The sequence below is a fragment of the Ambystoma mexicanum genome, chromosome 2q, assembly GCF_040938575.1.
Source record: "Ambystoma mexicanum isolate Mex_15411 chromosome 2q, UKY_AmexF1_1, whole genome shotgun sequence".
Lineage (NCBI taxonomy): Eukaryota > Metazoa > Chordata > Amphibia > Caudata > Ambystomatidae > Ambystoma > Ambystoma mexicanum.
In genome coordinates, this window is record NC_090924.1 from 454,296,423 (window position 1) to 454,318,834 (window position 22,412).

Below are 22,412 nucleotides of genomic sequence, written 5' to 3' on the forward strand. Positions count from 1 at the left end.
TAATTTTATATCCCGCCATTGGGACTATCTCCATTAGGAGTGTTCGAATGAATGGGAGGGTTGTGGGGCCGTTGCCAATGTAGAGTAGCATGTTTTCCGCGTAGAGGGACATGCAGTGTTCCTCTCCGCCTTGCACGATGCCCGCCCATCCCCTATCAGCCCAGAGCTTGATTGCAATTGGTTCTATGGAGAGGGCGTACATTAGTAGTGACAGCGGACACCCTTGGCGCGTGCCCGACTGTAATTCGAAAGCAGGAGAGGTAATGCCATTGGTTACTACGGCGACTGTAGGGCCTGTATATAGCAGCTTCATCAATTAGACAAGCTCGGGGGGGGGGAGCCGTATCGTGGTAAGACTATGAATATGATCTCCCCTTGTACCATGTTGAAGGCTTTTTCATCGTCGACTGCTAGTATAAGATCTTCTGGGTCTCTGTCGCCAGTTACTAGATGCTGCAATCTTCCGATATTGTCACTTGAGTGTCTATTACGTATTAAGCCCGTTTGGTCTTTGTGGATGATGTTTGGGAGGCTGTTTTCAATGCGTTTAGCCAGGCATTTCACGAGAATCTTGGTGTCCGCCGTTATAAGAGAAATGAGCTGCATACTGCCGGGTCCCTCCGCCCCCTTGTGGAAGACTATAATATTTGCGGCGAGCATAGATTGGGGAAGGTGGCCTAGGGATATTGCCTCATTGAATACTTCCTCTAGCCAGGGTGCCATTTCTTCTACCAGCTCCTTATAGAAGTCTATGGGGATCCCGTCGGGTCCTGCTCGTTTTTGCCGTAGACAGTGCAGTTATAGCGTTAAGATATTTCTGCTGGCGTGATTCGGGCCCCCAGGGCTGCTTCATGTTCTACAGGGATTTTAGGCATCTGTATAGAGGCCAAGATGCATTCAATTTCTTAGGTTGGGGGGTGGTGTCTGAAGCTGTGTATAATTCTTGGTAGACTTCTTTGAATCTGGCATTGATCTGAGCATCCCCTAGCAATTGTTTCCCCTCCTTACCTTGTATGGAGACTATTGTTTGCGCCGTTTGTCTTTGTTTCAGGGCGAGGGTCATTGACCCATGGGGCGTGTCGCTTTCTATATAATACGACTGAGTGTATGATTTTTTGGGCCCTGTCAGCCGATAGCCGAGTGATTCTGTTGCAGAGTTTAATTAGTGTAGGCTTTAGTAGTTTATTCACTGTATTTTTGGGTCTTTCTCCACTTTGCCTAATTCCTCCGTTAGGCAGGCTGCTTCTTCTCCCTGCGCTTTACGCTTGTGCGCCCAGCACGATATGCATTGGTTCCTCATGTAAGCTTTGAAGGCCTCCCAGCACATATGGGCTGTGTAGTCCTGACCTAGATCGGCTTCCCAGAACCGCTCAGTGTCCTTTGCTAGTTGTTCCACTAGGTCGGGGTATTGGAGCATGCGCAAGTTAAGTCGCCACGGGGTGGCTGGCGTTGTGTGTCTGGGAGGTTGATAATTAGGCAGACAGGAGCGTGATCTGATAGGGTGGTCGGGAGGATCGTACACTCTTTCACTAGGTAGCGTGTGTTTGCAGGGATTACCCAGTAATCCAGTAGGGAGTAGGTGTCGTGTGGGTGTGAATAGAACGTATAGACCCGTTTTTGCTCGTGTGTGTCTCTCCATATGTCAATCAGGCGGAGATTGTGTATTATTGTCTGGAGAGCAGCCTGTTTCTTGAGTGGACTGGCGCTTCCCGCGGTGTAGCCTTGGCGGTCTAGGTGAGGGTCAAGGGTTAGGTTAAGGTCGCCCCCTATAAACGTGAGATTCCCCATGTACTGTGCACAGGTCGCAAACATCTTCGTAAAAAAAGTGTCCGTTGTAGGCGCATACACATTTAGGAGCGTGATGGTGTGCTGGTACATAAGTCCTTGAGCGAGTATGAATCTACCGTCCTTGTCAGCAATTGTGTGTTTGACCTGGAAAGGGACCTGCTTGTTGACTAGTATGGATACCCCTCTTTTCCCATGGTATGGGGAATGGATCGCAGTGCCCACCCAGCCCCGCTGGAGCTTCCCTGATTCAACACTCCCCAGGTGTGTTTCTTGGAGGAAAATGATGTCCCCTTGGAGGTCCCTCAAGTTGTTGAGCATTCTTCTACGCTTGATGGGATGACCCAAGCAGCTGGATGTTTAGTGTCAGAAGGTTAATGGAGAGTGCCATAGTTTGTGTGAGTGAGTATTTACCATCTTGATGTTTATCGTTTGATCTCATCTTAGCTAGTGATGGTGTGTGATGACTGTGCTGTAAAAGGCGCTGCTGGCTTACCCTGGGAGCAAGCAACTCAAAATGACTCCAATAGGAGTCTTTGCTAACTTTTAACCAAACCGTGAGTTTCAAACGTTGGGTAGGCCGAACCCGTGGCTTGGCCCCAACAATTGGCACACGTGCCAGGGCAGGAGATGAGGGAGATTCCACGTCCTCCCTCCCCTCGTGCCATACCCGACTCCGAGTGCTTCTTGCCGCCATATGAGTCTGAGGAGGCAGCAGCCCGCCTCCACTAGCCAGGGACGGCTACTGTAGCGTGGAGCTCATGTTTGCTTGACAATATTGTAGGATATGCAACGGATGCGTCGTTCAATAGGATCCAGGTTTTATTTGCAAGTCCGGTCCCGATTTGGACCCAGGAGCGTTTTTCGTGTATTTGGGGATTTTGTCTGGTTCATCGATGCCGGCTTGTAATTCCATAGCATCAGTGCTTCGGTGCCCAGCCTTTTGGACGTCCGTTGATCTTGTGCCATTTCCTGCTTGACTGCAACCTTTCTGGGTTGGAGGATAGGCAGAGATTCAGGCACCAGGTCTCCGACAGTGGTCGTTCAAAGTCTGATGTGACTATCTCGTGCTGCTGGAGGAAGCGCCATGCTGCTTCTGGGTCCTCGAAGTTGTGCGATTGTTTATCAATTTGAACACACCATGTTGCTGAAAACTTTAAGTTATGGCGGAGTTCAGAGTCTTTCATGGCCTCGAAAATCGGATTGAATTATTTGTGGGGCCTGGAGACCTCCAACAAGAAGTCGTCGTAGATACGAATGTCCGATATGCTTTAAGGATCAGCATCTTATGCTGGAAATTGAGCAGACGCATGGTCACGATCCGAGATCGCTGATCCGGCGGTGGTTTGGGTATAGGTGTCCTGTGAATCCTCTCAATTATGAGATCTTGTGGGTTCTCTATTTTGAGGGTATCGCGTAGAAAGCTGTGTATGTATGTCTCGAGGTTCGTCCTTGCAGTGTTTTCTGGTAGACCCACCACCCGAAGGTTGTTCCGGCGGGAACGATTTTCCTGGTCATCGATTTTCTCGCCAAGTCTCTGGACCTCCCTTATGACTCAGTTGAGGTCCGTTTCCATAGTTGTACAATTGTCCTGCAGCGCCCTGATACGTTGTTCATTGTCAGTGATGCGATCTGCCTGCGCAGCTAAGCGGGTTTGCACTTCCTGTAGGTCCCGCTTAATGTCCAGTACTGTGCTGTTTGTTTCTTGAGTCCTTGGCCCAATAATCCACATCCCTTCCAGGATGGTCTGTAACTGTGTTTGGAAGTCTATCTCTGCCTTGTTCCAGTTGGATCTCCTAGGCAGGCTGGGTGTAGCGGGTGCCGTGAGCTCTACTGGTGTTGGGGCACAGGTTCCTTTTTGCATGCCCGTTCGACCTGTTGAGCTTGGCCCTCCTCCTTGGGCTAGTTGGGCAGATGAGCCCCGTCGACGTCGGTCTGTGCTCTGTGTAGGATTCCCGCTCTTTTGGGTTTACTGACGAGCTTGAGAGTGTGTGGATGTGCTAGTCTGGAGGGGGGAGCTTCCTGGCCCCCACTTATTTGTTGGTGCCTGTCGCCGCTTGAGGGGTCCCTCCAGAGGAGGACCCCTGAGTTTCGCTCTGTCCGGTGGACCTGCGGCCGGGATCCAGAGGATGCGGCTAGGAGAAGCATGTGTGCCGGCTTGCGGGGTGGCTGGGTTGTTGCCCACTGTGTTGGCAAATGTTGAATGGGCGCTGTGGAGGAGTGACTTTCGATGCCTGGCCCGTCGTGAGTTAGGGGCTGTGTGTGGAGAGCTGGCCTTACTATGCAGGCGGTTTGCGCGTCTTTTGCTGGTGCACCACGCGCGAGATGGGGTGTCTGCGGGGGTGAATGTTGCGCTCACCTGGTAACCACAGGGACGCTGTACTCGCTGGTATGCTTCTCAGCTTTGCCCTGATGTGGTCTGCGGGGAAGGTTCTGCCTGAAAATACAGGAGGACTGTGTTCAAGACTGACCGACTGGGGTAAGTATCCTCCCTCCACTCCCCTTATGATTTCAGTCCCTCTGGTGCCCTCTCCTCACCTTGTTGTAGAATTAGGCGTGCTCTCCGTCCTGCCTTCTTTGCAGGGGCGCGTTTTCTTTCATGGGTGAGTGCCTGACGCCGGCCCGTTTGATATTGTTCAGGTAGGTCTTATTGCTGTTTTTTAGTTTTGTTGCTATCCTTCATGCCTTTCTTTGTTTAAAATGTCTCTTTTTTTCTCCCTTAGGTATGCAGAGCTTCAGCGCGGCGAACCGGCTTGGTTGAGCCCCGCTGGTAAATGATGGCGCATTAAGATCGCTATGATGCAGTAAGTAAGCGCTATGCGCAGCGCTGCAAAGTCTTGCCTTTGCTAACCTGCGTTTTCCTTCCTTGTAGGTCGCGGTGTTCTTTAGCGCGAGTGGAATGTCCGGAGTGGTGCCAGCCGAGAGGCGACCAGCCAGGTAAGCCTTTTGAGCAGTTTGTAATTTGTAAATGTCTCTACTGCTTTCTTTAATGTTGCCTCCATCTTCCTCTTTTAGGTCGTTCTGTCCCGGAGGTGTGCAGATTAGAGGAAGCTGTTCTCAGTAGCTGCAAGTGTTTAAAGATGAAGACTGCAGGTAAGATGCTGCTGCTAATGATGTTCCTTTTGTCTCCTTGCAGGTTCTGCTTCTCCGAGGTTCGAGGGAATAGCTGGACACGGTGAGCATCACGTTGCAAGCTGCAAAGTAACGCAAAGCGTGTTGTCTTGCTTGGGTGTGGTTTAAATAGCCCCAACAAAATAGTCCAGGTAAAGTAGTCCGTAGGCTACCACACCCAAAACACTAGACCGCATGGCTTGGTTCTTAGGAACCAAGCTATGTGGATGCCTCCATGTTGGCTGACAATACAATAAAGTAGTTCCCAAGCACATTGTTTTTCATGGCGTATGAGCCTGGCGCCATAGGCGCAAGGACTGGCCCCATGAGGGCTTTTGAAGAGGATGCCAGGCTCTAGAGGCCAGAGTCCTGACTCCACCTGGCCAATGGGTTTGTCAGAGGGGGTTTTGGGCGAGGGTTGTGACAGCGAAGTGCAACGACCTGGGTCTGAGGATTGTGGAAGGGCTCCGGTCCTTGTGCAGGACGCCTGGCTTCTCCCTTTTGCCGTGTAAGATTAGGTCTTCTCCCCGCCTGCAGAGTGGGAGCCCCAGCGGGGTGTTGGGAGCATCTTGTGCGCTTTTTTGTCGGGTGCCCCTCCTCTAGCTATGGTGTGGTTCGCGTTATTGTGGGTCCCCTGATGGGGTTCTCTGGTTGTGGCCTCCTGCCGAGATGGGAGTTCTCCCGGACCGCACCAGATGTTGCACAAGGCCAGCGGGGGACAGTTCTCTCCTTCACTGGGGTACACCGCTTATGCTAAGACAGTTGGAAGTAGACCCCTGAGTTGCGCACTTTGTCGTGCCGGGACAGGTGAGGGGGGGTGAGCCGGGCCGCTAGGAAGTCGCCCGTGGTACGAGCTTATAGGGGGCCTTTTAGCAGTTTGGGGGTGAGGCATCCTCCGCTCGCCGGGTCTCTCCCCCCACCCCTCTTACTTGTGATGCGCTCTGTTGGTGTAGCTCCTCACTGCTCTGGATCTCTAACGCTGTGGCTAGGGGTCAGGGCCATTCAGCTGCACACTGCGGGGCTGCTGGATGCTAGGGAGGCAGCAAAGTGCTGTCCGCCATGGTCGCGAAGGCTGGCAAGGACTGCCTCTCGCCCAGCGGTCCGTGTCCCAGTGCTTTCTGACCTGTGGCCGTGGGGGAGGTGCGGCGCACGTCCGCTCGAGCCTGCAGTTTAGGTGTCTGCAGGACAGGGAGGTATGGGTTTCGTGGTGGCGAACTACGAGGGTTGTCCGACCCGATCCGCGTGCAGGGAGGATCAGGGTTCTGCTCCCTGGCCGATCAAAGCTGCCTGGTGCACCCTTGTGTTCGTTTGCTCCCCGCAGCCCGGGTGTCCGTTGGGAGAGAGCACAGATTTTGGCTGGCTTTTGCAAGGTCTGATAATATGGGGCAGCTGCCGTTCCGTATTATGGGTAGTCCTGCACCGATTTACTTGCGGCAAAGTTCTTCTGGATCCTGTTGGTTTTGCGTCAGCTGTCCTTCATTCTTGAAGCTGTATGATTGTTGGAATAAGCATTATTTTGCGGTTCCCACCCCGCTCAATCGGGAGCTCCTGTAGCCTGCGGCCATCTTGCGCCGCGCCCCCTAGAGGTCCCCCCAGGCATCTGGTTTCCTAATCACAATAGATAACTTAGGGAGCCTGCCTGAACAGCTGTTACACGTTCCTGTAGTATCATGCAGTGTGTTAGCCTTATTGTAGAGCGTTCACCTTCCTTTCACTCTGGTTTAACGGGGCTGTGTGCCTGTTTGCGTGTCTTCTCGTGCTTTTGGCAGCTATTCCAGCCGTGATATACAGTGTTAACATCTCTTTACCTCTGTTTTAGCAGGGCAGTGCGCCCGTTCCATTCTCTCAGTTTCTCATACCTGCATCGGTTTCGGTACTCCTGTAAACCAACAGTTCTAGGCCTCCCGGGCATCCACAAGTCAATAGCGTCTGTGTTCCCCTCAGTACTTCTCTTGGCGGAACAGGTGCCTGACGGGTGGAGCTCGTCACACGGGCTCCTCTCCAGTCTCTGCACAGGTTGCTGGGTGCCAGGCCCACCAGTGGTCACACCAGCAGAGAAGACTGTTGTCTTCCCGTCTAGTCTCTTCAGATGAGCGGAGCCTGTTGATCGGTCAAAGCACCTGCCATCCAGCCTCCAGCTAGCGGCTGTTGCTTCATTCACGCCACTGCTTGTGCCAAAGCTTGACGTGGCTCCGCCTCTCCAGGACGTCGTTGCTACAGAGGCTCACCTCTGCATAGTGGTTGCTCTCCTACATTCACAGGTCACTCTCTCCTTATCCTTCTATACATCATTGCAACAAAAGGAATTGTGTCAAATTTCCTTGATCATGGCATTCAGGCGTAGTTCAGCATTATCTGAAGCCAATAGAACGACAGAGGGATCTTTGTTCATTATAGTCAAAACAGGAGATGTCAAAGTCTTTCCAACATCCATATAGGAAGGAAGGCTGGTTTGGACTGAGAGTTACTTATTGGAATAGGAGCCCTTGTCCCCTAGAGGGGAATCACTCCCAGTGAGGTCCCGCTTGTGCAGACCCTTAGGGAGGTTATTGCTCAGCAGGCTCACCTCCATAGCCTCAAAGGGGGTGGCTCCCCTCTGGAGAAACGGTACGAATTGTCCAGATTCATCACAACACACACACAAATTCATGCCACTTTCAGTTAATCGATCTCTTGACTGGAGTGTAACCAAGATGACAAAGATCTTCTAAGAACTACCTAGCAGGGTCTACTGCAAGTCTACTTGACTCTCCTAGTATGAATATATGGTAGTCCACCACAAAAGGAAATTCGGACACAACGGCACAACGGTTCAATAACTAACTGTCAAACCAAAAGCAAGCATTCCAAGATTGAAAGGAACTGTTAACAGAACAGGGGGCCCACACACACGCGCACAAATCTACAACACACTTTCCCTCAATCTGATAATAGGCCGAGTATAATTCCAATGTGGAAAACCATGATGCTCGGGCCCATCATGGTCAGAAGCTTGTTCGGGAGAGGGTGTCTGTCCACCCAGATATTGCAAGTCCACAGACATCCTTCGGCCCCCGTCCTGCTTCTTCGCTAAGACCACTGGCAAAAACCACTCCGATGACTCAATTGCTTCAATAACCCTTCCTGCATCAGCTTCTTCAATTGCGCCTCGAGTCCCTCTAAGCAAAGAATGGTACATTCCTCACCCTGTGAGCAACCAGCATAGCACCCTTCCTTAACACAATCTTGTGCACAAACCCCTTCAACATTTGCCCTCCGCCTCCACACACACAATACAGGCACAGCCCTTCCAGAGCTGATTTGTATGTCCAATGTCGTCTGCTCATCCCAGCCGCGAAGACTAGCTCCTTTATGCACCACATACAACCTCCCCTTAGTTTGTCTCCCTTTAAAATTGGATGTCAGCCCATTCGTACCCCAAAACAGTGATGGGAAGCTGTCCATCGGCACTGGCATATATGTCCAGCGGCACAAGCGTCTCCACCGACTTCTTAAAGGTCTCACTGAATTCTTTAAGGGCTCATCATACAACTCAGGAGACACCAAGGTGTATGGAGACCCTAAGTCCACCATCATCTCAATGTAGGCCCCGTTCACCATCACCATATCCCACGGTCCATACATCTCCCCAAGGATATGGAGCAGCACCCTTTCCTCTGCTACCGGAACCCTCAATTCTTGTGGTTCTTCAATTAAACCAACACTTCCTTTCAGTTGGCTGGACCTTCCCTAGCCACTCTGCACTGCCTCACAAAGTGTCCCCTCGTGCCACAACGCCTACACTCCATGGACAAGGATGGGCTGTCTCTGGCCCTCGTGGAGTGACTGTTCCATCTACATCTATTGCAACTGGGCCTTGTTCCAGCTTTGGGTTGCCCTTCAGCCTTATTCCTGAAAGGGTCTCCCCACCTATGTCTTCTTAGTCGGGTAGACAGCCTGCACCACCAGCCCTCCGCTGCTAACTTGCACACCCCCTCTGTGCGTCATAGGCCTAATGCTCTTAACAGACTCTTCAATTGCTCATGCCATTTCCATCGCCTTCTCCAGGGAACAGTCCCTTTCAATCCAAACCAATTTCAAAAGATTATTGACTGCCACGCTCCCATCAAACACAGACAGGTTAAACCTAACCTAAACCATCAGAAATGGTTTAATGCGGAAACCTGTCAACTGAAAAAAGAAAAGAGGAAATGGAAAGTGGGAAAGGAAAACTGATGAAAACAAGGGGAAATGGAATTAACTGGACAGCCTGTATAGAGAAAAACTGACTGAAGCTAAGAAAAACAATTTTAATGAACAGATCACTGCAGCCTCCAGCTCAACTGGTAAACTTTTCAAGATTCTGAAATCGGTAGAAAAACTCTTGACATTATCGCCTCCTTTTCAACCTTCACAGGAAGACTGAGAAGGTCCAAACTGGCTTTTTCAACAAAATCCAAAAGGCACACAAAACCATAAACTCCTGCAATGTGAATACTCAACCACTTCAAACCCCGGATAACGTAGACAATACCCTTCCAAATAGGAGAGAACTTAAAATGATTCCCATCTACTTAGATGACATGAAGACCTTACTTTCCACGATCAGATGAACATCCTGCTCTGATAACATTACCTTCCAAGCTTATTCTGGATAATGCTGAGCTCTTCGCTCCCATTCTCCATAGAATGGTTAATGCCTCATTGAGAGAAAATAAGGTCCCTACTGCTATTAAAAAAGTCACTGTCACCCCCTTAGTTAAGAAACCAGGCCCAGACCAGCAAGACCCCTCTAATCTCTGCCCGATAACGAATTGCAACTTGTTATTAAACATCTTGGACAAAGTTGCAACTAGCCAACTTCAAGAGTTTGTTGACAAGAATCGTCTCCTACACACTCAAGAGTCGGGCTTCAGAGGAGCCCATAGCACAGAGACGGCCCTTCCTCAACCTTCAGACCAAAATGCTTGGTATCCTGGATAAAGGAAAGGCAGGCTTGTTAATATTATTGGACTCGTCAGCAGCATTCGATTTGGTCGACCACCAAAAACTACGAGGCCCTAGAAAAATCAGGAAATTGCTCTCAGGAAGCAATAAACTGGGTAACATCTTTTCTTGAGGAGCAGAGCTCCACGATCCACTGGGGTGACCAGTTCTCTGCACCAAGACTTATAAATTGTGGGGTTTACCTGGGGGCCAGTCCATCACCCCTCTTCTCTACCTGCAGTGTCTATGTGCCCTATTAACCAACCTAAGGGTTTTCTTTACCAACTTCGCCGACGACACGCAACTAGTGATTGAACTGAGTGGGATTTATAGTACCGACAACAACAAGCTCGCCTGCATCCACAACTCCATTGAGGCCCGAATGAAGGCTAATTGGCTCTGCCTCAATGGAAGCAAGACAGAGCTTATGATCTTTGGATCTCCCGAGGCCAGGGCCAAGTTAGACACTGACCAAGATCAAAGACACAAATGTCATCGTCACTGTCAAGGTCAAGAGATTGGGTGTCTATCTGCAAGCATCCTTAGGAGCTGAAGCTCACGTAGCTTATCTGAAAAAGAACTGTCTATACCATCAGAGGTTACTCAGACGTATTAGACTAGTACTGAGCACAAAAAAAACACTACCATCATTGCCAGATTCACAATCCTATCGCGATTGGACTATGGAAATGCACCGTTGATTGGGGCCAACAAGAAATGCATTTAACAGGTGATACAGAACAATGCAGTGACGATTATTACTGGAAAATTAAGACGTGAACACATTACAGAGGACAGAAAATCCCTCCATTGGTTAGCCCTGGAAGAGCGTATCACCTTCAAAGCATTTGTAATCAACCATTCTTTTATTAGTCTACTTCTTAGCCTAGTACTACAAATAGTAGTTGTAGAAAAGCACCAAGCATGACTAGAGGATTTGGAATTGCTGGGAGCCATTTAGCTCCTGCTTCTTGCCTAGGACAGTCTGGTTACCGTAAGTAATAGCTACAATGAGCTACTTTTAGATCCCCGGGGCAACTGGTGTTATACAAATATAGCTACATGAAATTAATTTATTAAAAAGAAGCATTGTGACACTTCTAGATCCCATTTAAAGCACAACAGAATATAGTTAAAAGGACAAAATGTTTACACGTGCATCTCATGGGACACTTAGATTTGCGGCACCTTATGTACTAGGTCCTGGTACCCCAGGGGTAGCGCCTTCCTACTGGGTGATGGCCGATACCCAGGAGCTGGTTTTAGCTCCTGCACATCAAATCTCAATATTACAAACCCTGCGAAATGTCACACAGTCTTTACATTTTAGCCAAACCATTTTCGTACAGGGATTTTAACTCTAACAAAGGAGTGCTTAAACAAAGTATTAGCAACAAAAAAGACAAAACTGACTGAAGGCAGGGAGAGCATTTGGGGGTAAATGTGAAGCCATAAAGGACTGTGCAGTCTGTGAATGGCGTAAAAAGGGATAATCTGATATCATGAGCCACATTTCTAACCAGATTCCTACTCAACAGAGTGCAAATAAGATTAGTAGGGAATATTAAACAAGAGATAAGAAAGCAATTTACGAGTTGTGTGTACGTCGCTGTGAATGAAAGATTATTATAACCCATGATACATGTGCCAGTGATCATCTTATCGTTAGGAGGAGTGTTATGCGTAGGGCAAAGCAACAGTGACCAATACCCTCCTGCAAGGCTTTTCCTTTAGTTGCCAAACACTTATGCTATACGCAGACAAGCAATCAAACCTTCACTTCAGTGGTCAGGTGGTGAAACGTACACTATAATTTACAATCGCAGTTAATAAGGGAATGTCCTTACAGTAAAAATATATTCTTTGTGTATGTAAAAGGGAAAATGCAGTCTGCAACAGCTATGTAACTTCCTAGGAAATGGTGTTGAGGGCAGTCATTTCATAAGTGTCACTCAAACGTTCACAAGTTCTGACTCCTGGAGTCCAAAAAAGTGTTCGGATTTTCAAAACACTAGGAAAACCCAATATTAACCAACAATATGCATACAAAAAGGAAAGCTATATGACTACAGGAAAGAGCTGTTACGCTGTCTAGTGTTAGCACAATATATAAATCATACAATGGAGAGTGTTGCTGTGCCAAAACGCATATTGGTGTACGAATGCCCTCCAGACTGGGAATGAAAGTTCAAGATGAGTGAGTTTCCCAGTTAGGGGTTCCCACACCGAACAGACAACCTGGTGTCAAAAATGGGGAATGAAGGTTCATATCAATCCCCCTAAATAAGGGGTAAGGGGTTTGGTGTAGCCGATGGGAGGCACAAGCAAGACAGGGCAAGTAAACTATAAATCATAGAATGGAGTGTGTTGCTGTGCCAAAACGCGTATCGGTGTACAAATGTTCTCTAGACTGGGAATGAAAGTTCAAGATGAATGAGTTTCCCAGTTAGGAGTTCCCACACCGAACAGACAACCTGGTGTTGTCAAAAATGGGGAATGAAGGCTCATAGCACAAGTCACAATTAGAAAATGGCTTGAGCTCAACGTTGAACATGGTCAAAGACAACGGGAAGGATATGCGGTTATGAAGAAAAAGGCATGGTCTAAGTTTTCAAAGTCAGCACATGTCTGCATACCCTGAACTTTCGTTTGTTGAATTGCGAAAAAAACACCCTTTTGATAAGTCCATGATCAAAGGGAAATAGAAGATGTCAGAGAACCTGATACTGTGGTGAGGTTCAGCTAGCCAGTTGCCTGGGAAGCAGTCTCAGGAGAACCAGTGATCCTAGTGGTGCAGTGTTCCAGCGGTTCAAAAAAATATAAGCCGGAGGTCTGCGTCTTGATATCACGATGCAGAGAAACATGAAGATGAGCACTCCAGTGCGGCCTCCCTTAACCGATACCATACAGACTGCAGCTTGGCCACCCTCAAGCTACCTCATCACAGTCTGGCCACCCTACACCCGTGCAATTTGAGTAAGATGCAGATAACCCCTCACCACAAAAGGTGGCCGCACGTAAGCTTTAAGACGCGTACCTCTGGCACTAAACATGGCAGAATGTTTTGAATATTAAGAATAATCTCTAGAGATGGATTAAACTCCCTCTGTCTTTGATGGGCCTTGTTTTGCTCATGAAAATGGAAGACACTCAGCATTCTTTTACGTTTTTCAAAATGTACCCATTATCATTCAAGGGTATTGTTAGTGCATTGTTCTGATCTCAACCGCAGGGTGGGGCTATGCCAGAACTAACAACACTGTACTAGAGTCTCACATGAACACACTATCTATAGCTCTTTTCTCAATTCCTCTAAAGAAATATATATTTAACAACTATTTGGTATATGTCTGCCTTCTGTGCCAAGTGCAACACAGTGTTGGTCTTGCTTCAGAGTTTTCAAAAAATCATTTATAAAGGACTCAAAAATTAAATTAAACTTAAACAGTGCTGGCATGGACAGTTGCATATAGCATGCCAGTAGATCAAAGAAGAAAGGGAAATGGGTAGTCAATCCTTGAGGCAATAGTACGCATCAAGGAGTAATCAAATATACAGGTAGGACAACTATGCACTGAAGCCACATAAAAGGAGAAGGAACAATTAGGTAAAGAGACACGTATCGCATTGACAATAAACAGTGCAACTAACTCCCCATCGCATTGACAATAAACAGTGCAACTGACTCCCCATCGCATTGACAATAGACGGTGCAAGTGACACCCCAAATGCCTCAGGATGCATTTCACACGGTTTGTAAATACTTCATCTAGAAAATTGAGTTATTCAGTCGTGCTCATTCTGGTTACACGCCCATTTTTTGCATAAATCGCAAGAAAAGCTGCATTGGATCAGCAATCACTCACCATGAAAGAGTTGGAACTCCTCGTCCAGCTGCAAAAGTTTGAAGGCACTTCGCGCACGCCAGCCTTCCTCTTTGGCAAGACGATAGTAAATATCTCGCTTGTCTTTGGAAGAACGCCCCATCCTCTCTCAGGCGGTGTGGTGAGGGGTCGTGGGAGACTGTCCTGTATGCAGAAACCAAAAGCAGGATATTTTTATATTTAAAAATATGTCATTGTATTTTGGTATTAATTTGAAGGTTAGAACTTCATCAGAAAGCTCTGTAATCGTGGAGCAATCCAACGTTTGAGGGCCTTTCAATAAAATGCATGGTATAATTGAAAGAACTAGGGGGGTGTGGTTTAAGCAATTAAAAGGAGGAGGCGATAAAGGAGCACACAGGGTCATACTTTATAGTTTTCACTAATAAATAGAATACATGGGGGCATGCAATAGTGATAATGATAATCATCATTATCATTATGTGTTAGCATCACTAATCAAGTGTAATAAGAAAATGACCACTATTGTAACTGTAATAACTTATTACAGTTGTGTTGTGACATCACAAGGTCTACTGCATTAGTCAACACAGAGCAGAATTCCAGCAGCAGCCACAGGAGCACTCAAGTAGGACCATCACTAGCTTTTAAAATGCCTTTGTTCTAAAACATTTTTTGTGAGACTTCATGAACATTAAATTGATATGGAACTGTTTGTTTGTTAATATGTTTATTTTGGGCACTACTGGAGTGTAACACAGGAGACCGAGAATCTTCACACGATCACTTATTTTAATTATATAAACTGCTTAAAACATTTTTGACAACAGATTACTAGCTGTATCTCAGCTGTGTTTTTTTTAATCGATTATAGGCCTCAACACAAAATAAGCAAAACGCCAAGTATTAAAGGCAAAGACGGCGCAGCCATGTGTTGTCAGAGAATACCCGTTACCTTTGTCAAAAGGACATTCAAGTTCTGTGGCCTGTCAAGGTGGCGAGTGGCATCCACAAACAGTCCATACACAGATAGAAGGTAAAATTGAAAAAACGAACACCAAATTATACATCATTTTCTCCATCATAGTTTACTCCCGGGGTAACAGGTACAGTGTAAGGGGGCACTTAACTGCAGTGGGGGGAGGGGTGGAGCCTACAATGATTTGTTAAGGGAATTCAGGACAAACATACTTCCTTAGCAGATTTTAAACACTTAAGAAAAGGGTTCGGGGACAGCAGGCGCCGTTTGGTCTTCACCACTAGCTGCAAGTAGCTGCAAGTAGTACCGTTTTCTCCTCAATTTGTAGATTCTAGCTTAAGGCTTTCTTGTACCCTTCTTCAGTTGTCCTCTCCACTTTCTCTATTGATCCTTGATTATAAAGGTCTCCCACCCCTTGTCCTTTCTTGCTTGTTTTGGTTCCTGGGCTCTGCCCCCTCACTAGTCTTGCTTTGGTCATGCTCCTCCACGTCACCACGCCATGTGCCAATTTCTTCGACTGCCATGTGGTTGACTCCTTTGGATCAGAACCTTATCCCTAAATTCTGCCTTTGGTCAGTCTTGCCCTCTGGAACCTTCCTCGGCCACCAGACTAGTTTCTCCCTCTCATAATGCTCTTCAAGCTCCTCTTCCAAAACCCTTGCCACTTTCTCCTGATATTCCTTGCCCACCACCTGATGTTCCTCTCCCATCTGCTCCAAATCTCGCTTCACATCCTCACTCCCATCTCCCCTCTATTCTCCAACCTCCTCCTCCACCACACACATTCCTGTTATTCCAAATTCTTCCAAACTCATTCTACCCCTTCCAAACTCTTACAAAATGCCCCTGTACTCTCCAAACACCCACACAGTTTTCTGCAGCTTCTGGGCTTATATAGCCCAGTAACACCTCCCCTGAGTCCGGTTCCTCTTCACTGATGCACCTGTGAGCACAAAGGGGACTGGCAGCAATTTGGTAATTTTAATTGCGCCACCTTCATGCGCTTTGGAGCTGTGTGGTTCAACCAAACCTTCCCACTCCTAAACCACTGGCATATCTTGCTTGTTTCTTTTCTCTGCAAGTGTCCTGGATCCTAATTGGTTTGTTCAGATGGGGTGTTGTAAAACCTAGGTAATCACCTCCAACGAGGAGCATAAACTGTTAGTCCAAGAGATGAATAAATATCCAAATTTGGAACCAAAGCCTTTGTCCTTGTGTTCTGGCTTTGCCAGCAGACAATACAATGATCCTGGTCTCCTAATATCTCGTACATTACTGTACTGGCTTCTGTGGTTTGCCTCCTCGCATGCCGGTGGCCTCGTTTAGCCCATTACTTGATCTTTCTTCCTATGTAGGCCATTTGAGTGGAAGGGGTGGTAGACAGAAGGGAGTGGACCCGATGGTGCATGACTCGGGAAAGCATATTTTAAAGTCTGCTCTACTTCAGACAGACAGTAAGAGACATTCGATGTTGGCTTTGTTATCCTGTGCCACCCAAGTATGCTCAGCCTTCTGAAAACTGATCTGACGCCAAGGGCACACCCTACTCGAATAGTGCGAACCAAATCTTCACCGCCTCATGCCCCTTCCTGACTTGACACAGACATCCCAAGAAGAACCGTTTTTAATTCAGCAGCACGATCATGCACTTCACCAGCTACTGCCATTTTAAAAACATGTTGACACACTGCTCAGGGATTTGCTTTGTCACCTGTCTTGCATGATGGTTACAGAGAGGGCTGACCCAGGCGCCTTTTGGAAAGCCACAGCGCCAGTAATGAGATCACACACAGTGTCAGAACATGCCCCGTTCACTGGTAAAACAGTGTACATTACACCATTACATACTGGGCGGAAGGCTACAATTGGTTTTTTCCTCATCCGTCTATTCATTGCGGCGTGTGTAAGCTAGGATCATCTCTCCATGTAGCTAATGCGAAGATCTATCTAACTCACACAAGTTACATTGCGAAAGACATGATAATATGCTAACATTGTCCCGCCTAAATGCCTTTTTTTCCCCCAAATTCTTTGCCAAAATCGAAAGCTAAACATCTCGGCCTTTGAATAGGACAAGTGCCTTATTGTAATTTGGCCTTAAATGCTAGACATGAATTGCTCAAAAGGACATATGTTGTGGGGAATAGATACTGAGTGCAGACATGTACTGCCAAGTTAGTTTGAAAGTGTGTGATACATCGAACAGAGCGGTTGCTCATGGAAACAATCTTACCATGGAATTTCCAGAAATTATGTAAATTGAAGTTTACATAACATTTTTATTGGGATTAAAAACGATTAGGGTGGGCTGCTGTATGCATAATAATTAATTGACGGTTAAGAAGGATTTCTGAACTCTGTCCAGGAGGGGCAAAGGTTCAGAAGGCCAACCTAGTTTCTTGGAACAGGGTAACCTCTGGACAAGCCAGACCAATCAGGGTAGCTAAGGCAGGCGGTCAAGACTAAGTCTCAGGAGGGATGAGGGTGACTGAAGGACCTCAATGAGCACACAGAGCAAGGACACTTACAAATTACTCCAGACAGGTGTTATATTAAAAATATAGACACATTTATTACAAGGCCTTTGTAACATAGACCATAGCAAAGAATCACAGTAACACTAAGTAAACCAATACATCACACTCAATACAATATATATACACAAGACCAGGAGGGCCTAAAGGGGTGACTGCACGGAATATGTCGACAACGTAGAGGGGAAGAAAACAGGCAGTGCAGTGAATCTTTAGACCCAGTTCGACATCAGTTATTCACCTAACTCAAGAGGTAGTCCAATCCCTAAGAAGAGAGGAGCCTTGTGCTTAATAGTACATGTATTACAAGCGCATGCAGTTGTACCAATGGGCAAAACAGGGTCTGGTCTCTTCAGGGGTCTCTAGTGCTCGGGAAGGTGGATAAGGCGGAGAATAAGTTCCCACTATTCAAGAAGGAGCTCCACTTAAAGGCAGAGGCAGTTTGAGATCTCATGATGGAGGTGCCATTTCGCAATAGCAGTGGACAGGAGAGGGGCCCCCAGGGGCCACTTGTGCGTAAAGTTGGGCTCTGGCGCTAGGGGCCACCAGTTGGGGTAAAGATTACTCACCGGTCCCTGAGGCAAGGATACCCAAACTTCGTCAGATTAGTCCAATTCGGTTGCAGTTTCGAATGTGGCAAAAAGGACATTGCGACACCTTTTAGTTCCTGAGTGCCAGGGAGGATTTTCCAATGGGAGAGTGGTGATTTCTCCACTCCAGGGGGATGAATCGCCCCAGTTGCACTGCAGCAGGCTTCAGGGGCAAGAGGGTCACAAATGCAGCGGACTTGCAAAGGACGTTGCCGCAGCAGGGCAACACGGTAACCGTGTTTACTCCAATCCGGGCGCACACGTCTCACTTCAGCCCTGAGAATGCCAAGTGTACGTAATTCGGTGTGAGGGTGCCGTGGACACAGAGCTAGCAGTATACCAAAGTTCGAGGGCCTCCTCCAAACGACGGTGGAGACAGAGCAAAGGTCCTGCGTAAGATGGTCAGCCCACTGGTTGGCCCAGGGACGCTTCAGAGAAAGCTTACTTGCAGGTTTTGGTGAAGGTGCCGAGAATAGTTGGTCCCACTATTCCAATGGGTCAAAGCGCCTCCGCAGACCTTCTAGGACGACCAGATGCAGAGGGGTCCCACAGGACGACAGCGGGCTCAGGGTGCCAAACCTTCCAGCGGGTCACCAGCGGTTACTCAACTCAACTTCGTAGTTGCAGGATACTTGGATCATATCCCTTGTTCAGTGAGAAATTAGGAGATCGACATGGTAGTCGTGTTTCCAGCCTCCTCTTATCCAAAGTTCCCTTCACGCCAAAATGAAGAGGACACAATGGGAGATCTGCTCACAAACACACACTCCATACGTGGACCAATCACAGACCACAGTGGTCTCAGGCATTCAGGACACTCCAGACTCACCCAGGATGTGTATTGGGACCAGACATCCCAGCCCACATCCTGGAGGCACACACACAGGGCATGCAGAAGCCCGTGAAAGCATTGCGATTTGCGGGAAAATGCATGACCAAATAAGGACTGGCCCAGGACGATGGCCAAAGGACAGGACAAAGAACCTTGTGGCATGGCCATTTTGGAGCCAGGCCACCTATTCATGCAAAACACAGTTAATGCGGTTAACATGGCAGGAAAGGGTTAAAAAGAATGCGAAACGATAGCTGCCACCAGTCCTGTCCATGACACATCTGCACAGTTCATAAAAAGTCCAGCAAGAGTATCTAGCGCCTTTGGAAATTACTATAGACCCAAGCGTGCTGTATTGTAGGATACATTGCACACTTGTTACATATTGCATTAAAGTTACAACATGAGGAAAAGACTAAGGGAAACAAAGTCTCCCAGTCCTGCCTGTCTTAAGGGCATGTCAGTTTCCCCATAAAAAGTGAGCGAAAGCCCAGAGGAGTGCAGCTGTAGGCTGTGCTTCTCTGGCAAAGTCAGTCAAAGGTGTCTAAACAGCAGCAAAAAGTTTGGGGGTTGCCACATGGAGGGAAAATTACATACACATATGAAATCTTTCCCAACAACGGTGGGTGAAACATCCGTGGGCACTGGGATCGCTTTTCGAACAGTAATCCTGCTAGCTTCGTTACAATACCATCTGTCCGGGGTTTAAGCTGAATGGTTGCTATGTTTGTTCTTCGTTTCCTCCCTGTGGTTCTCCATCCCATTGGTGGCTATAACTACTTCACAGCGCTCTAACTGTACAAAACTCGTGGTCTCAAGTAGTACACCTTGTTTTCATTTGTGTGTTAAATATTGATTGTGTTGTGCTTCTGATTAGGTGCTACTGAAATGTATTTTTATTGTGTTTTGTTCGCAGCTACTTCGTATTGTACTGCCCGTGCCATAACTTCCAGTTGCTAGCAAACGGATTCTGGAATTAAAACAGGAGGATTACCATAAGCAATGTTTTTTCGATCATTGTTATGTGGGACGATCAATATGGCCCTATATGTCCATTTGCATTTCCAGCAATAAGGAGCAACATGTCAGTATTCATGATGTAAGAAGGTGGAGAAGCAAGAACATTCTATATTGAAAATGCAAAAAAAAAAAGACTGGTCTTCTCCCACACAGAGCACCGAGGGCAGCCATTGAATTGTTTTACTGATGCGCCATATGGCAAGACAAGGACACAAAGGGACAAAGAACATCGTCAGCTGCAACTTACCCGCAAAATTTAAAGAATTGTTTCCTGGAGTTTAGAATTTCTTGTGAACATTCTTTGAAAAACAAAAGCACTTGCAACATTGCTTAGGTTACAGACCTCCAGGTGCCTTTTAAGGAATTTCTGGAAAAGCTGGACCATTTTCTAGCCACAGTAGCAAGTAAACAGGCAGAGGTCCTGCTACTGGGGGACTGGAACCTATGGCTGGATGATCAAAGTCACCAGGTAGAACTTTGGGAGTTATTCGACACCCATGGTCTCAGCCCTTTAGGTACATCACCTACTCTTAACAAGGGTCATTGCCTTGATTTGATAGTAACAAGAGGTAGTTGTGCTGTACTACTCAACATACCAATCTACTGGTCAGACCACTCGTCTCAACTATCTGCTCTAGTAGCCAAATCAATAAATACTCGAGGCCCTGCTGAGGCCATTGGGATACTTTCTCTGCGCCATAAAGATCTAGACATAATATCGGCACAGGAAGTGATGAATGCACTTTCAGATATCGATAACACACTGCCTAGTGAAGAATTCTTCCTTACTGGAACTAAAGTAATGTAGGGAATCTGCTCTAAGGAGGCACCCAAAAAACCTAAGTGCAAGAGTATTTCCAAACCATGGTTTACCAATAATTTGATTCCTCTACGGAAGCAAGTTAGGCTGAAAGGGCGAATCTGGCAAAGGTATTCTTCTGAAGAAAATAATATTAAAGCTAAAAGGGTGCTTTTGCTCTACAAAAAAGCTATTTTCGAGGCGAAACAAATATTTCTCCACAAAAAAATAAGTGATGCAGGTAATCACTCTAGAGACATTTTCTCAGTTATCTCTAAATTTCATAATCCAAGCTGTAGTGACCTTTCCATTCCCTCATCTTTGGCACAAGCTAATGCTTTTAATATTTTTTTTCTGGAGAAAATTGCTACGATTAAGAATAACATTGTAGCCCTAGATCCTATTCCTTTTTCTTCAAAATCATTACATTCTTTGGATTTTAAGGAATGTGATCAAGTTATTGCTCCACGAAATCAATTTAACTTTCACCATGTAACAGTGAAGGAAGTTTGTGCACTGATGAAGAATCTGAAGCCAACTAATGATTGCCTATTTCCCTTACCAACGGTAGCAGCCAAACGTATGGTGGTGTAAATTGCGCCCTTTGTTACGTTATCTAATAACAAATCATTAGATCAAGGAGTAGTACCATTAATGCTCAAATATACCACACCGACACCTCTTCTGAAAAAAATCGAGCCTGGATCTTTTAGTCCTTCAAAACTATTGTCCCATTGCAGGTATCCTTGGCCAGGGAAAATACTGGAAAAGGTGGCGACTTCACAACTACAGGCATTTGTTGAAGAGGAATCTCTCCTGGACCCCCAGCAGTCGGGGTTCCGTCCCAAATTTGGTACAGAGACAGCATTGCTGTTAGTTTACGAGTTGTTGAGGGTAGCTGAACAGGGCAAGCTTTCATTTCTAGTGATGCTTGATCCGTCAGCCGCCTTCGACACGGTCAATCATGAGATCCTCCTGGAACGACTGAGGACGATTGGAAAAGTTTCCGAACAGGCCATTCAATGGTTCAGGTCCTTCTTGGAGGACGTCAACAGTGTGTCAAACTGGGTGCTTTCACCTCGGCTCCTAGTAGTGTGGACTGTGGGGTCCCACAGGGTTCCTCACTTTCGCCTCTTTTGTTCAACCTGTACCTTCGACTAGTCATGGAAATCTTGAGATGTCATGGAATCAGCTTCCAGTCTTACGCCAGTGACACTCGGATTTTCATCACAATCGATAAGGTTAAAGAAACCATTATTAAAAATCAGAGAATGCCTTCAGGAAATCAGTGAGTGGATGGCTTCTAATCAACTCCAACTGAATGCCTCCAAGACAGAATTCATCTTGTTTGGTCCGGAAAACCTCATGACTACAATAAAAACTCAACCCCTTCCCAAACCATTAGGAGTGGAACTTACATTCTCCTCAAAGGTGAAAAACCTCGGCTGTATTTGGCAAGACAATCTGGGAAGCCAAAGCCAGGTTGGAGCCAAAGTAAAAGCTATTTTTTATTCCTTGCTGCTCCTACGACAAACACTTCCCTGTATTCCACAGGAAGATTATCCTTAAGTAGTGAAGTAGAGGGTGCACTTACGAATGCTCACCTGGACTACTGCAAGAGACAACTGGTGGGCATTCCGAAAAAACAAATCAGCAGACTGCAAAGAGCGCAGAACACAGCGGTCAGGTTGATCTATGGGCTTAAAAAAACAGCCCATGTTTCATTTTTCCGCCGTCAACTCCATTGGCCATCAGTTGAAGACCGCATAAAATTCAAAATAGCCTGCCTGATTTTTAAATGTTTGAATAATGTCAGGACTCAGGGCTGGCAAAGACGAGGAGTTGTTAGATATGCCTCTTAAGCTGGGAAGGTCTAGAAACTACAATTGGGTCTGCGTGTAGTTCAACACACGCGCGCTTGGCCAGCTGTCTGGGATTTAGGACAGCATATT

At 46.9% G+C, this 22,412-nt stretch overlaps 1 protein-coding gene across 2 annotated transcripts in view; it reads right to left on the bottom strand.

Moving 5' to 3' along the window:
• FTSJ1 (FtsJ RNA 2'-O-methyltransferase 1) overlaps positions 1-22,412 on the bottom strand; it is a 328,389-nt gene that overhangs the window by 298,783 nt on the left and 7,194 nt on the right. For both annotated transcript variants that reach the window (XM_069647552.1, XM_069647553.1), the window contains exon 2: positions 13,728-13,889. In XM_069647552.1, coding sequence (XP_069503653.1) covers positions 13,728-13,848 — 121 coding nt within the window. In that variant the 5' untranslated portion in view covers positions 13,849-13,889. The remainder of the gene's footprint in view (positions 1-13,727; positions 13,890-22,412) is intronic.